The 16,100-nt window shown below is 53.4% G+C and overlaps 1 protein-coding gene across 1 annotated transcript; it reads left to right on the forward strand.

The window, feature by feature from the left end:
* The first annotated feature begins 1,232 nt into the window (after nucleotides 1–1,232).
* Nucleotides 1,233–14,261, forward strand: CAVIN1 (caveolae associated protein 1). The gene is made up of 2 exons (XM_026512802.4): nucleotides 1,233–1,898; nucleotides 11,803–14,261. The coding sequence occupies exons 1-2, from the start codon at nucleotides 1,428–1,430 to the stop codon at nucleotides 12,502–12,504; spliced, it is 1,173 nt and encodes a 390-aa protein (XP_026368587.1). The 5' UTR covers nucleotides 1,233–1,427; the 3' UTR covers nucleotides 12,505–14,261.
* Nucleotides 14,262–16,100: the final 1,839 nt, after the last annotated feature.

The raw sequence follows: 16,100 nt of genomic DNA on the forward strand, positions 1-16,100 counted from the left end.
GAGAGGAGTACAGGGACCTGATTTGAGCACCAAGCCAAGGCTAACCTGTGGGTACTTCTGGAAAGTCAACCTGCCTTCTCTAGGCCCTCCTGTTCCTCTCTGTCAAGTGAGGAGGTGGGATTTGATGCTCTCTCTCATTGCCAAGGGCCAGTCTCTGGGATCAGAGAGGTAGATGCACTCCCAGGTCCTGCTCTGTGAAGTTAGTGTGAGCTAGGCCTCTGGCAGGGGAAACACAGGGAAAGGTAATTATTTTTTTATTTTTATTTTTTAAAAAGATTTTATTTATCTGACAGAGAAAGAGAACACAAGTAGGGGGAACAGCAGGGAGAGGGAGAAGCAGGCTCCCCCACTGAGCAAGAAGCCTGATGTGGGCCTTGATCACAGGACACTGGGATCAGGACCCCAGCGGAAGGCAGACGCTGAACAGACTGAGCCACCACCCAGGTTCCCAGGGAAAGGTCATTTTTAAAGAGGGGTGAGAAGTGGGTAAAAGGTTTTACTTTCTGTTTTATGGTCTGCTTTGGTCCTACTCGGTATAATTCTGAGAGGAACCTAGAGGAGCTTCGCAACCCCTCACAACCACTGTGATCCGAATAAAAGTTTTCCCTTCCCTCAACAACCCCTCAAGCATTTGTTTTAAAGATTTTATTTTAAAATCATCTCTACACCCAAGACATGGCTTGAACTCACAACACCAAGATCAAGAGTCACATGCTCTACCACCTCAGCCAGCCAGGCACCCCAGAACCCTTCATGCTTTTTAGAACCGTGGTTAGTAACTTGGGGGCGGGGGAGGGAGAGGCCCCTTCGAGAACACTGGAAGCCATGGATTTTTTTCCCCTCTCAAAAACAGGGCACAGGCAAATACAGTATTTTGCCTAAGATTTTAGGATCTCATGTTCTACTTGACTCCCCGCTCTAGAACTTCCAAGGCTTAGGTACGTTCGTGGGTGAGCAAAAAAAGCGGGAGAGAAAAGCAGAGCCCCACTCTAGAACCTGTTTCCCTTCTCCGGCTCACGACTCACATTCCTCCGCCCCAGTCCTGCTGTGCGGCCTCCGCTGGCCGCCGAGGCCCTAGTCTCCCGCTCCAACTATTCCAACCATCCTCGGAAGGGTGGGGCGCTCGGCTCTTGGGTCCCCCTCGGTTGCCCCCCTTCCCCACCATCGGTCTCCCCTTCTGCCCCGGTCCCTCCCTTTCTGGGGTGGGGCCAGCCAATGGCCGATGAGACTCCGGGGTTTGGCCCGGGAGCCTGGGAGCTCACCGACTCCCCGCCCCACAGTTCTGGCCACCGTCCCGGTGCGCACGGACGTGGCTCGAGTTTCCTCGGCTCTCCGCTGTTTCTCGCTTTCCCCCCTCCCGCTCTTCCTCCTCTCCTGGGCTTCAGCTCCAGCTCCACCCGGCCGGCCCCGCACGGCTCCGGCTAGCCATGGAGGACACCCAGCTCCATATCATCGAGCAGCCGCTTCCCGGGTACCCCGATGTCGGGGACCCGGGGTCCTCCCCCATGGGGGCGCCAGCGGCGGAGGAGCCGTCAGGGGCCGGCTCTGAGGAGCTGATCAAGTCAGACCAGGTGAACGGCGTGCTGGTGCTGAGCCTTCTGGACAAAATCATCGGCGCCGTCGACCAGATCCAGCTGACCCAAGCCCAGCTGGAGGAACGGCAGGCGGAGATGGAGGGTGCCGTGCAGAGCATCCAGGGCGAGCTGAGCAAGCTGGGCAAGGCACACGCCACCACCAGCAACACCGTGAGCAAGTTGCTGGAGAAGGTGCGCAAGGTCAGCGTCAACGTGAAGACCGTGCGCGGCAGCCTGGAGCGCCAGGCCGGCCAGATCAAGAAGCTAGAGGTCAACGAGGCCGAGCTGCTGAGGCGCCGCAACTTTAAAGTCATGATCTATCAGGTGAGCTGGCGGGGTGGACCGCGCCCGGCTAGCGGTCTCCGGGGCTTGGGGTGGGGGGACCTGCCCGCGGTGCGGCGCTCCCGCCAGGCTGGCGTGGCTTGAGGGACCCACCCTCCTTACGGCGAGCGCTGCTGGAGTGGAGTGGGGTGGGGTGGGGTGGGGTGGGGTGGGCGGGGCGGGGCGGGCGGCGGATTCCTGGAGCGCGCGGAGGGGCGCGCTCTGGACCCCACGCCTCACGGAACCCCCTCCCTCTGGTGACAAACTCGCAAAAAAGTTAGGGGGCAGAACTCGAGGACGCTCCCCCTCGCAGACCGTTCCCAACTCAGCTCTGTGAAGTCTTCCTACTTGGCGGAGGTTTGGGGGAAAGCCAGGGGTCCTTCACGGCCGGTGGGCCCGCTGTAAGCGGACACTGGCGGCGCGGCCCGGGTTTGGGGCCTCCGGCGCTGCCCGCCCGATATAGCGGGTGATTCAGGGCTCAGGCACGCACCGGCGGGGGCTGCGCCAGGCGAGGGACGCGACCGCCTGCACACGCCCCCGGACCCGCATGGGCCTCGGCTGCCCACGCGCCCCCGCACTGTCATCTGCCCCTGGCCTCCGGGCACTTTCAGGCCCTTGGGGATACCGGCAGCGCTCCCGAGCCCTCCCTGCCAGATGGAAGTAGGCGCGGGGGTGGGGGGCGGTTGGGAGGGAGCGGGGTGCGACGTGAGGAGTGCAAGAGGCCTTGGGGGGGGGGGCAGAGTTGACAGTCCCTGCCGGGTCTGGCGATCTAGGCGCGGAGAATCACCCTGCTGGCCTGCGGGACCGCGGAGGCGCAGGCGGACAGGCGGGAGGAGGCTGGCGCACGCCAGGCTCCGCCCAGACCGCTTGTTGCTTCCTCTCCCCGTTTTGCGCACCCGGATAAAAATGACACTTTTGTTATCATAACCGCAAACAAACCTGGAAATCTCAGTGTTATTGGTCCTCTCCACTCCCCCCTCCCCAGTCCCATTAGAAGTGGCTCTGAGCAGAGGGCTTGGTGATCTTTGGTCGGGTGGGAATGTGCCCAGCCTCTCCTGCTGTTTCGGGGGGGGGGGGGGGCCTGGTTGACGTTCCCACCCCAAGGAGGTGTGATCCTGGGGGTGAAGGGGTTAGTCTATGCTCTCTCTGCCCCTTCCTGTCCTTACGGAAGGGAATGGGAAGAAAACAAAGGCTAGATTTCCCACAGCCTCTAGGTGAGAGAACCTGTCAGGGAGCTGTGGTTTCCCTGACTGCACCAGGGCCTGGTCAAGCTGGGTTCTGAGAGACTAGCTGGGATTCAGTGAGGTCCTTGGCTGGGTCTCTCTAGGAGGAGCTAAGAGAGATGCAGATAAGGACAAGTGTTTGGGAACAGAAGACACAGGGAGATGGGTGAGCACGTACCCATCTGAGGAGATGGTGGTGGGACAAAGACAGAAGTGGTGCTCTCCCCCTCCCTCCAATGCCCATGGGCTTCTCCCAAGTGGTACTAGAAGCTCCCCCAACAGCCCATATAGCACTATCTGGTAGAAAATGTCTAGAGCTGTTTCCACTCAATCTAACTGCTTGGAGGGGTGTGTGTGAGAGATTTTTAAAAGAGATCTGATTAGCCCCTGGGGGGTGGGAGGTGTTACTGAGGAAAGAAGAACACCCAGAGGTCTTGGACAGCCAGCCAGCTCTTTTCTCCACAGCCCGGTGTATCAGAGGGTCGCCATGAAGAGCTTGGATAGGTTTGCCCTCCTCACTCTAAATATCCCAGACCGTAGAACGTGGGAAAGTTCTCAGCCTCGAGGTGAACCTAGGTCAAAGGTGGAGATGCTGAGATGCGTACTGAGGGAGAAACACTCCTGTGCAGAGGCCAATGGCATCTCTGTTACCACCCCCCCCCACCAGCAGCTGGCAGGAATCTGTACATCGTGTGTCTGTGGGGGTGGGGGTGGGGTCTAATCACAGGGTGGCTTTGACTGCATCTATACTAAACCAGGGCCAATAGGTGGCAGAAGGTAGAGGTAGGAAGAATGGCTCAAGCTGGAGACCCTGAGTCCCTAAACCACAGGGCAAATAACTAATAAGTAACAAGGTTCCAACCTGGAGAGGCGCTCAGTGGTAAGGAAAAGATTCTAGCAACAAGGGTGGGGCTCAGGGAAGCAGCACTTCCCTGAGGGGCAGAGCAGATGTCCAGGTAGGGGGCAAGGGCGTAGGGTACTCAACTGCTAAAGGAAAAGCAGAGGCTGCTCCTCTCTGAGGTCTGCAGGCCTGGGAAGAGAATGAGGTAAAAATAGCTCTGCGCCTTGGCAGACCTAATAGGGAAGATTGGGGGCGGCAGCAGGCTGGGGGGTAGGATGCTTGGGTGGCCAGGCAGAAAGAGAGAGACTTGGACAGAGGCCTCCTGGGAGAGTGTGAGTTCTCCAGAGTTGGAGCAAGGGAGAGGACGCTGTATTCCCCACTGCAGATGTCGGAGGTGATGATGTGGCAATGGGGGCAGGGTGGAAGGGAGAATGAAAGGCAGGGAAGGCCCAAACCGTGGGATCAGGTCATCTGCCCCCCCATACCTTTTTCCTGGAGGGATAAGGGGGGGAGATCCCTTGTGTGGCCTCACCCCATATTCAAGGTACTGCTAAGACTTAATGATTTCATAGGTTCCCCCTCCTCTACCCCCCATGAAATTCAGCACCTCCCACCCCAGGATACCAGAACCTTGAACCCACTTCTGAGTCATTACTGTCCTCTGGCATTTCCCTATCTCCGTAACAAAAACTAGCAGTTTGGCATCCCATCCTATCAGGTGACACCTAACTAGGCAACAGCTAGTGAAGGAGGAGAATGAAATCTACTAGTAGGTAAGGGTCGGTGGACTGAGAACTGCTGGGAAGATCAGACGGATCATGGGCACTGCACAAACAGGAGGGGCCGTGATCATTAAAGATCCAATTCTTCATATAACAATTTGGATATTATTAGTGTTCTTTTAGAATGCAGAAAAGGGGGGCTAAAATGGAAATAAACATTTTCTGGAACAGTTTTGATGAGACAGTAATCTACACAAAGACCCATCAGACCTGTTCCAAGTGCTTGAGAATAGGACCAGGAAGCATTTAAGGGATTAAGGGCTTCATAGGCTTTAAAAATGAGGGCACCAAGGCTGGAATGAGGGCTTGCTGGCTTTTCCTCCCTAAATCTTAACCTCACCCGTATGGCTCTTTCCTGGACTCAAGGCAAATCAGGGCTCTCTTATTCCAGAACTTTTGTCTCCAAATATTCCAATGTGGGGCACTTGTCCCTCTCATCCCCTAAGCCTAGTGGCCATGGAAAGAGTGCTTACCACATCCTTCCTCTAAGAAGCTGAGTTTTTCCTGGTCACTGGATCCAAAGCAGGGAGGATATTTTTAGGGGTAATCCAAAGACCAAAGGAAATAATACTCCTCCCTCTGATTTTTTTTAAATAAAGTCTGACTATTGTAAAGGTCAAAATCAAAAAGGGATACAATGGCACAGAGTAAGCAATTGATATAGAGAAGCGAGAGGATACTGTTGCTAGGCATCCAACTTCAGAGATGAGTAGTGGTTTGTTCCATTCCATCGAAGCATACCATTGTGAATATTTCATTATTCTGCCATTACAGATTTTTTGAGCTGGAAGATGCTTCAGAGATAATCAACTTCAGCTCCTTCATTCTATAGCTGGGGAAGTGGAGGCCCAGAGAGGGGAAGTTACCTGCCTACTGTCCACTCAAGTTAGTAGGGGTCAAAGCTGGGGCCAGAACCCAGGTGTACCCCTTCTTCTGCTATATTCTCTGCTCCCCACTTCCTCCTTCCATTTCCAGGCTCTGCAGCAGAAATCAGTGTGGAGGTTATTCCAACAGAGGGTTAGTTCTGGCTCCTTCATTCTCTAAGGGAGATAGCTGCATGGTCCTGGCACTGGGGCCGCTGTGTGTCCGCTGTGTGTGCGTGTGTGTGTACGTATGCAGGTGCAATCAACATTGCTAAGAGTGGCTAAGGTTGGTGGCCAAGAGCTGCTCAGCCTCCTAGTACTGAAGCAAAGGCAATGACCAATGACAGTGGACCAATGACAGTGGGAGGGAGAGGAGGGGTATGGAGGGTAAGTCGTAGAGCTCCCTGGCCAGGATAGGTATCCCCTAGCATGGACTTTGCCTCTGGCTATCAGAGGACCATGCTAGCTTTCTCCTTGGCCTCCCTTCTCCTTGTACTCCACAGGGCAGGTTGGCACCTGCTACTTTGTGTTTTTGTGGCTGCAGGCTTTTACCCACCACTGCTATCGCTGGAGTCTGGTAGTGCCCCTAACCATCCCTCTCCCTGACTTCTCATGATGGTCCAAAGCCAGAGTGTTAGCTCAGCCCCTCAGGAGGCAGAATGGGAGCTGCTGCTAGCTCTTCCAGGATACAGGCCCACCTGTCATAAAAAGAGCTTGGTTTTTGTTCCTGATTTCTCTGTGCATCTTGGTGTCTGATATCCCAGGTGTGGGTAGGGGGAGGGGTGGCAAGGGAGGCAAGACGTGGGGACGTGGCCAGAGGGAAACAGCCAGGATGCCCCTCTTCCACGCCTCTCCCTCTCCTTATCCTGGGCGGCACCCAGTGCCCACCCTGCCCTGGGGAAATAATGAGAAATGGAATCAGCAGCATAGGACTCTGAAGACAGTGGAGTTGTTTGCCTACTTGCCTTCTTTTTCACTCATCAGAGCCTCACCAGCTAGAGTCAATAACTGACCTCTTGGAGAGCTCCTTCTGCATCCAGCAGCCTCTTACTCCCTCACTCCAGCCCTTAACAGGATCATCCCATGACCATGGCTGGGTAGGGATAGAAGGCAGGAGGCTAAGGATAGGAGTGGGGAAGATTCTAGAGGGAAGAAGACAGGGGCTCTGTTTAAACTGTTTAACACGGGCCTGGGTTTGTCCCACTTTCAACCCCAGTGCCCTCTTGATGAAGCATTTAAAATATGGTTCCTTTCCAGCCTACATGCTGTACTCCCTTTCCCCTACTCACCAACTCCAATTCTGCATGCCCACTAAGGCCTCTTTCTCTCAACTCCATCCATACCCATCTCAAGCCCCATTTAAACCCTTTTCCTCATCTTAGCCCAAGAAGAAGCTGAAAGCACCCTCTGACCTGGCCACACCCAAGATCGTGCCTTTTGACCTTCTGCCTGAGACTGAGCCCTTTGACCTGAAGCCTGAGACAGTGCCTGAGCTCCCACCCTTTGACCAGACGCCTAGGACACTGCCCTATTACCCAGAGCCTGTGCCTCTGCCCACCCCAGAGAAGCCGACGGCCGGTGGGGGTGCTTAGGGTCTCCTGGGTGACACGGAGCTGTGGGCATGGAGTGTCACTCCAGTCCACCATCAGCTCCCTGCTTAGTGGTGGTGGTGTCGGTATGGCAGGCCTCTTCCAAGCCCTGGGTGGGCGGCAGGTATTGTGAAAACACTCTCGCATTATGCAGAGTTCAGGCGAATGTGGTGTGTGCAATGGGGTGGGAGGTGAAGGGACGGGGCCCTCCCCTACCTCTTGGTTTCTGTCTTAATAGTAAACGCTCCCAGCACCACACTGGGGCTGCACCCAGTGTGCCCTGCATGAAACTGCATGAAACTGCGCCATGGCATCTGATTCTCCTTCCCCGTCCCCTTTTGACTCCTCCTCAGGGACAGGCCAGTTTGACTCAAAGCTTCTTTGGACAGGGCCCTCATGAGGCCCAGGCCTGGGGTCTGTTCGGTGCCCTGTCCACCCCCTCCCTGTAGCTGAGGAAAACATTTACACTTATTTTTTCCATTTTTTTTTTGGAAAATGTTTTGCAAAGGGATCCCTTATGTTTGCCAGATCCTGCCTTGGGCGGGGCACCCAAAAGCTGCCAGCTCAGAGAGGCCGGAAGGGGGGACATTTTGGCTGGCTCTGGTGTGGATCCTCTGGCTTCCCTATAGCACAAAAGGGTTTCCTCAACTTCTTTTTTTTTTTTTTTTTCCATAATCATCCCCCTAAGGCGTCCTTTTAGATGTTTTTTTCCCTGATGGTCCCGTCCTCCATAAAATTTTAATAGTACAGATATACTATGTATCTGTGCTACAAACTATTGTAGTATCTAAAATCACCTCTCCCCTCAAGAATTAATTTCCACCCTTTTGGGGGCAACATTAACTCTGTTGAGAGTTCTGCTCTAGCAGGAAGGACCCTCTGCCTCTGGTGTCTCTCACCCCTTGTCTCGGCAATCTAAAGTATCGATCCTGAGTTTCTAGGACTTTCCCTCTTTTCTACCTCTCCCCGTCTCGCACCCTCTTCTAACTTACTCTCTGAGCAGATCCTGGGTCTCTGAATGCCCTCTCCAAAGTCTTCTCTGGCTATTCCCGGGCAGTAGTTGGGGACAGAGCTCTAAGTCAAGAGAGGCTCCCGGGGTGCCTGACTGGCTCAGTCAGTAGAGGATGTGACTCTTGATCTTGGGGTCATGAGTTCGAGCCTCACGTTGAGTATAGAACTTTAAAAAGAAAGAAAGAAAGAAAGAAAGAAAGAAAGAAAGAAAGAAAGAAAGAAAGAAAGAAAGAAAGAAAGAAAGACTCCTTAGAGTTGTATGACATTGTTCCTTCTCCCTGACAAATGTGAAGTGCCTGGCCAAGGGCTAGGCACATAGTAGGTGCTTGATTAAATTATAATCATATTAAAATCTTCCTCCTAGACCAGAGGATCTTCAGTTTATAAGCAGGGTTGGGCAGTGGAGTGGAAGGGGCGGGAAGCCTCGCTGGGACTCCTGAAACTCATCTTGGACTGATGCCTGCCTGGGCTGGAGAACTGTGTGTGCTTGGTGGGGGGCAGGGGAAGCTGTGCATGCTTTTGCTCAGACCTGGTCATTAAAGGTACTCTGGAAACCGAGCCTGTTGGGAGTGGTGGTTTTGTTTAATAAAAATGTGAAAACAGAACAAGGAGAGCCCTCCCTCCTTGCCACCCCCTGAGGCCCCTCCTTTGCTGTAGGAGCTCTGCCAGGGCAGTAGGGGTGGGACAAGGGTGCCTGGCCATTGTGCCCAGGTTGGGGGAGGTGCTTTGGAATTGTGTTGGTGGTTGTTGTAGCAACAAGCTGATGGGGTGGGCCCAAGACAGCACTTCAAGCCTATGAGTCATAGGGGAAACCTGGCTTGGAAAGGGGGAGAAAAGAGAAAATCCATTAATGGAGGGGAAAAAAAGCTAAAATCATAGTAGTATATCCTCTGCAGAGCCAGTCTACTGGACATTGTCCAGGGACTTAGGTCAAGTTATTTCTTCCCCCATCCCCTGACCTTCCACCAAGGCAGCTCCTCTGGTGTAAGCCATCACTCTGGGGGAAACCTACAATGAATGGGGTTAATATATTTCCACAGACCTTTCTGGACTGGGAGAGACACCTCTAAATCCAGGAATAAACCTCCCTTCACTGGGATTGTTCCCTGATGTTCTATTTGAGACCTTTCATCAGGAATTAGGAAGATGGGATTGGCTACATGAGGTCTGCAACTCTGTCCCTAGCCCTGTTCACTTCCAAGCTCAGCTGGCAAACACCTTTAATCTAGGAAGCCAGAGGCCAGGAAAACCAGTCAGCTCAGCCTGGGGGGCGGGGGGGGGGGGGAGCAGGGATGCTGGGGGTGGGGCAGGGAGACAATGTCAATTTGTTTTCCAGCAGCTGGGACTGTTTCCTGACTATTCCCCGCCCATCACCATAATCCTTCCCTACCCCATCCACATTGTCTGAGTTTAGTGAAAGGAGGGGTTCTCTACAACCCTTTGGTGGAGCATGTGTGGGGTTTTAGTCAGAGAGGCTGTGAAGGAGATCAGAGCTGAAATTTTTGATACTGGGGCTACAGGTAAATGCTGGGCGGAGAGGGATGAAGAGGTAGCAGAGAGTTTAGAACATGGAAAGTCCTAAAATGGTGTGTACAAGGACTCGAGTAGCAGGCAGAAAGAAGTGACTGTAAAAAGGAAACCTAAAGGGTACAACTGGAAATAAGAAGGAATGTTAACAGAGGTTGGGACCCTCTTACACTCAACAAGAAAAACAACCCCTTCAACTCCTCTGTGAGTGATAAGAGGCAGAGGGATGGACAGAATGACAGTACTAAGCCAGCTATGGCAGGTGGAGACTACAAGTCCCAGCATGCCCTGAGGCCAGATCACCTTGCCTGCTGGGAGGTGTAGTTGAATAATGAGAGCTTGAAGTGGCTTGATGCCCAGCAGTGCTGGTGCCCAGTCTGGGAGAAGAGGTGGAGCCAGCATTCTGTCTTTGTCCTTGCTAATGCTATTGACAGGGAGGGAAGGAAGTTGGGAGGGGGTGTTCCTAAGTTTCAGTGTAAACCAGGAAACTCTGGGGGGATGTGGATGGGAGGGAAGAGGAAAGAGGTTGGGGGATGGGGGAGGAATTTCTGTAGCAGGTGGTGCTGAGATACCAAGTGGACAATGTGTGTGTGTGTGTGTGTGTGTGTGTGTGTGTATGTGCGTGTGTGTGTATGAGAGGGGTCAACTCTCATTTGCCTCATTTTTCTCGGATGGGATTTTTTTAAAAATTCTGGGAAACAATCTTCAGAAAACCCTTTGAAAAACTACTGTTTCTCATTCCTTCATCTGAAGTCCCTAAAGAGAGTCTGGGCCAAAGAGATCCGGGTTTATGTTTATGTTCTTGGATATGCCCCCTTTCCCTTTCTGCTCAGCCTCCCCTACCTTCTTGTGGGGGGTGATCCTGAGATTCTGAAATGTTGGCCCAGGGTAGGATCTTGGAAAATCTTCCCAGAATGGAAAACAGTGCTGGTGCTAGGTTCTCCCAGGGGAAGAGGGAAGTACTGGCTCTGAGCTCCAGATCTCAGGGAATTTGGGACCACTACCCGATTCCTGGCCCCTTAAGCTCCGGTCTGGGGGAAAAAACAATGGACAAAGTAATCTCTCCCTTCCATTCCAAGCCTGGGAAGTCAGAACCAGAATAAATGTCCATGCTGGGGAGAAAACACGCTCTTGGCTACCAGCCAGCTTCTTCCTCTTTCCTCTCTCAATTTCTACGTGGGGGAGAATGACCACTGCTGGAGCAAATCAGTAATGAGGTCAAGGGTGGGGGAGCACAGGCTCAGCACGGCTCTCCTTCCCTAAGACTGGTTCTGAAATTATTTGAAGTCTGGGAAAGGCACTTCCTTTATCTTGCCTTCAAGCTACCCTAGCTGCGGGGTAGCTCACTGGCTGTGAGCTCACTCCCCTACCCCCACCCCTCAAAGGCTTCCCAAATCCCTTTGCATTTTGGCCTGGCTAGAGCAGTGCAAGACTTAGTGCACCAGAGGGCGCTCTGCCCATTTCCAAAGTTAAATTGTGTTGCCTGCGACGCAAGGGGTAAGGGTAGTTTAAAGTAAGATGCGTGCGGGGCGCCTGGGTGGCACGCCTGGGTGGCACAGCGGTTAAGCCTCTGCCTTCGGCTCAGGGCGTGATCCCGGCGTTATGGGATCGAGCCCCACATCAGGCCCCTCTGCTGGGAGCCTGCTTCTTCCTCTCCCACTTGTGTTCCCTCTCTCGCTGGCTGTTTAAATAAATAAAATCTTCAAAAAAAAAAAATAAAGTAAGATGCGTGGATATATGCGTGTAGGACAAGTTTGGGGGCTGCAGAGATATTGAACCTAAGTGCAATGACACTACAGGCCAGTCTTCCACCACCGAGCTTCTCGGTTCCCTCCTCGCCCTGTCTGTATAGTTACCATTCATTCAACACATATTTACTGGGCGCCCATGCCGTATTCAGCTCGGTACCAAGGCTCTGGGGCTACACCGGTGAAGGAGTCGGGCCGATGTCACGGTTACCACGTACGCCCCAGAATCACCACCATCCTGCCTCGGGTTCGCCCAGTGTCCTCCAGGTCCCCGCCCAGCCCTCCGCTCTGCCCCTCACCTCTTCGCTCTGCTCTCCCTTTAGGACGAAGTGAAACTGCCGGCCAAAGTGAGCATCGGCAAGTCGCTGAAAGAGGCGGAGGCGCTGCCGGAGAAGGAGGGCGACGAGCTGGGCGAGGGCGAGCGGCCGGAGGAGGACGCGGCCGCGCTCGAGCTGTCGTCCGACGAGGCGGTAGAGGTGGAGGAGGTCATCGAGGAGTCGCGCGCCGAGCGCATCAAGCGCAGCGGCCTGCGGCGCGTGGACGACTTTAAGAAGGCCTTCTCCAAGGAGAAGATGGAGAAGACCAAGGTGCGCACCCGCGAAAACCTGGAGAAGACCCGCCTCAAGACCAAGGAGAACCTGGAGAAGACGCGGCACACGCTCGAGAAGCGCATGAATAAGCTGGGCACGCGCCTCGTCCCCGCCGAGCGGCGCGAGAAGCTCAAGACCTCGCGAGACAAGCTGCGCAAGTCCTTCACGCCCGACCACGTGGTCTACGCGCGCTCCAAGACAGCGGTCTACAAGGTGCCGCCCTTCACCTTCCACGTCAAGAAGATCCGCGAGGGCGAGGTGGAGGTGCTGAAGGCCACCGAGATGGTGGAGGTGGGCGCCGACGACGACGAGGGCGGCGCGGAGCGCGGCGAGGCGGCCGACCTGCTGCGCGGGAGCAGCCCCGACGTGCACACGCTGCTGGAGATCACCGAGGAGTCGGATGCCGTGCTGGTGGACAAGAGTGACAGCGACTGAGCTAACGCGGGGCTCTGCCCGGGAGGCCGCGCCACCCTGCCCCGCCTCTCCCCGCCCCCTCCCCATGCCTTTCCCTCTGGAACTTTCTCTTTCTCGCATTCTCTTTCTCGGCCCCACGAGGACTGAGACGTTTCTAAATTGACAACACCGCCTCTCCAGGAGCACCCCTCCAAGTCTTACAGCTGTTAAGATGGGAGAGGGAGGCAGCCTCCACCATGGATAGCCCCAGTTTGGGCCTAGTCTGGGTGGGAATGGAGAGGGGAGTGATCCGTGTCCTGGTCGTCCAAGTCAGGGATCTTAAAGGAAATTGCTGTCATTTCCATGGTTGCCCCACCACAATTTGGGGTAGGCTACCTTCCCCGCAACCTCCACCTCACACTCGTACCCAGCCGCTGTCATTCCTGCTCACTGAGCTCTTCTTTCTCATCCTGATCTCTGGAGGCTTCAAAGTCAAAATTACCATAAAAGGAAAGAGTGAATCCTGAAGAGGACCCTTGCCCACATGAGAGGCCCCATACTGGAAGGACTTGAAAGCAGCTTTTGGGAGAGCCTGGGGCAGTCGGGGGAAGAGGGCAGAGCGAGCCGTGACCCTGGAATGAGAGTCTAGCACGGGTTGTATCTGTAAAGGGTCCCAACAAGGAAGACTGTAGCCAAGCAGAGCCCTGGGGAAGGAGGGGGTGGTGTAGGGAACACTTAACATGTTTATGCATCTGCAAGAGCAGCACATGGCTATGGCTTTGGGAAGGAGAATGGGAAATAGTAGAAAGTGGAAATGATTAAGAGAGGAGAATTCTCCTCAGCAGCATGAGAAACACAGGGCAAGCATCCCATCTTAGTGGGGTTCTCAGAGGACAGTGGGACAATTTTCAGAATAAGGAGGGAGGACAGTGAGAAAGCGATGATCAAAAGAGGAGAGAGGTAAGACTCATCCCAATCCCTTAACTGAGATCTGAATAGTGCCACTTGTGGCAGCCCATTTCTCAAGTCCAGAAAATGAGGGTTCCAGAAGGGGGCAGCACCAGACTGCAGAGAGCTGGGAGGTAGGATGGAGGCGCACTGGTGTTAATGGCCAGGCCACCAAGCTGAGAGCTGGAGGCGAGATGGCGAAAGTGTATGGAGCAACCCGGCCTTGGCTCACTCCTAGTAGTTTCTTCTCAAGATCCTTCCCTAGAGCTAGTATCATAAAGCTGCAAAACTTGCCAAGACCTCTTTGCCTTTGTGGGTTCCTCTCCTGAATTGCTGGGGATGACAGGGATCCTGCTTCCAGTCCTGTTGTCCACTGACAGGTTCTCCTCAGGACACTTCAGTCCCCCCTATTCCTCTCCAGTAAAGGCGACTTGTCAGAAGCAAAGACAACTCCTTCCCCTTCAAGCACAGCCCAGAGAGGAGGATTGAAGGCTTCTTTCTCCTCCCCCACCTCCTCTGCTTTATCTTCCCTGCTTTGCTTTTTAGAGTTGCAGCTAATTGTTTAAAGGGGTGGAGGGAGGGAGCTGGGGACACAAACTTTTTTTTTTTATAATACAAAGCTTTGCTTCTCCTGCCCCTCCCCCGCCTTTTCTTGGTTCCCTTCTCTCTTCTGAATGGTTGGAGACTCTTCAGCTGAGGGAGGATGGGGATTGTGGGACAAGGTCCCTTGGTGCTGATGGGCTGAAGGGGCCTGAGTTGTGGGCAGATACAGTTTCCTGTGGGCTCCTGGGAGCCTGTCATGTTGCTGTGTCCTGGTAAGCAGCCTGACCAATAAACCTGCTTTTCTTAAAGGATCTGTGCTGGATTGTATTCTCCAAAGGCAGGCTGAGTTACAGAGGATAGGAGAGAACCAGGGAGGGAAAGAGGGAGAGAACGGTTGGTTTAAACCTGCCTCGGGCCTGGGATGGGAAGTGGGAGTGGGGTATTATTATCATCCCCATTATAGAGATGAAGAAACACAGAGTGACTTGTCTGAAGTACTCGGTAAGTGGCAGAGCTGGGATTCTAAGCCAGGCAGCCTGGCTCCACAGTCTAACTGTTTAAAGAGTCTGTAACCCTCTACTGTCTGGATCCACTTCTCTGCTGTCAAGGTGTTAACCCTCCAGACACACTGTTAACTCTACTCAGTTTGAGCTTCCTTTAAGTCTGCTCTTCTGAATCAGAATCAGGCCCAGAGAAGGCAGCCTGGGAAGGGGAAAAGTCAGAGACCCTGACTCAGAGGGCTGAACGTCATAGAGAAAGGATTCCAGTACATGTCATATGTGCCAGTCATAGCCACACAGCATAGTTAATTCTCCCCATAATCCTGGAATGGGCACCTATTTCGCCTTGTCTATGTAGCCTCTTTTCCCCTTTGAGCAAGCAGCCTGCCCTACCTGTCCACAGCTCTGGATTTCCTAGGGCAATGGACTCAAGTCCTCATGTGGGTTCTGCCTGTATATCGGAATCACCCTAATGAAAACAGTGTCATTTCTGGGGCTCCATCCCAGTCTTCTGCCACGACTCAAACAAGCTGAGTCCTTCCTCTTGAGCCATGCATTCCCCTTCGACCCCCCCCCCCCGCCCCTGCCACCAGCGACAAGCACAGCAGAGTTTGGAGTTCTAAATCTCCCAGAAAGGGTTGGCTTCCCACCAAAAGAAATGAAAACTGATGCCGAAAATTCAGAGCTTGGGAGCCAGGAAACTTCCCTCCTGCCAAGAGAGGATCCTTCTTCCTCTGGGATCCAGCTGTACAGTTGTGAGAAGCACAGAATGATGTCAGGGTCCCAGCTGTGGAGTAACAAGGCCAAGGGAAACCAGGAAAAGTCCTGGGATACCAGGCCATCATTTACTTTTCTTATCCACAATAAGGCACCTGACACACACACACTCCTTTTCCTCTACAAGCCATGCCCCTCACTGGTCCACCACATTTTCAGTACCAGCACAACGACTTTGCTGTGCCTTCCCTACCCAGTTTTATTCTGGGTACCACTTTGTTAAGAACAGTCCTAATTCTCTGAAAAAGCCACATTTCTGCTGGCCCCTGCTCCATGGCATTCCTTCTCTACACCTAAGTGTGGGGCCGCGGCTTCCCTGGAATCAGAAATTACTCTTTTTCCTCTTCTCTTGCTGCTTGAGGGGAGAGGGAGGGCTGGTCTTAGGACTGATGAGATAGTCAACTGCCTACCAGTAGGATTTGATGTCATTCCAAGGTCCCACAGCTACAAAGCATCTTTCCCACAAACTAGTCCTGAACTTGCCCACCCATGATCAGCATTATTTCCATGACAATAAACTAGGGGTATTGTCTTCTCAAAGAGTCCCATCAAATGTGACCTGGGATCTAAGGAAATTCCGCTATAGCCTCAGATTGAGTTTATCAGGTCTCTAAATGGTACCTCCAAAGCCCTAAGAGGTAACTTTCTATTGGGGTCAGAAGAAAACAGCTGCCGCCAGTCTCAGACTGTTCCAGACCCTCTTCTGCTCCCACCTGGAGTATTTGAATGGAATTTAGATCCTCTTTCCAATCCATTCCCCACATTACTGCCAGATAGAGCTAGAGATAGAAGATCTAGAGAGACAGATTTATTTTATTTTATTTTATTTTATTTTATTTTATTATGTTATGTTAGTCACCATACAGTGCA

The sequence above is a fragment of the Ursus arctos genome, unplaced genomic scaffold (assembly GCF_023065955.2).
Source record: "Ursus arctos isolate Adak ecotype North America unplaced genomic scaffold, UrsArc2.0 scaffold_24, whole genome shotgun sequence".
In the NCBI taxonomy this organism is placed as follows: domain Eukaryota; kingdom Metazoa; phylum Chordata; class Mammalia; order Carnivora; family Ursidae; genus Ursus; species Ursus arctos.

Coding starts and splice junctions, on each gene's coding strand:
- CAVIN1 (XM_026512802.4), top strand. CDS start 1,428: ATGGAGGACACCCAGCTCCATATCATCGAGCAGCCGCTTCCCGGGTAC. Junction 1,899..11,802: donor TTAAAGTCATGATCTATCAG/GTGAGCTGGCGG, acceptor CTCTCCCTTTAG/GACGAAGTGAAACTGCCGGC.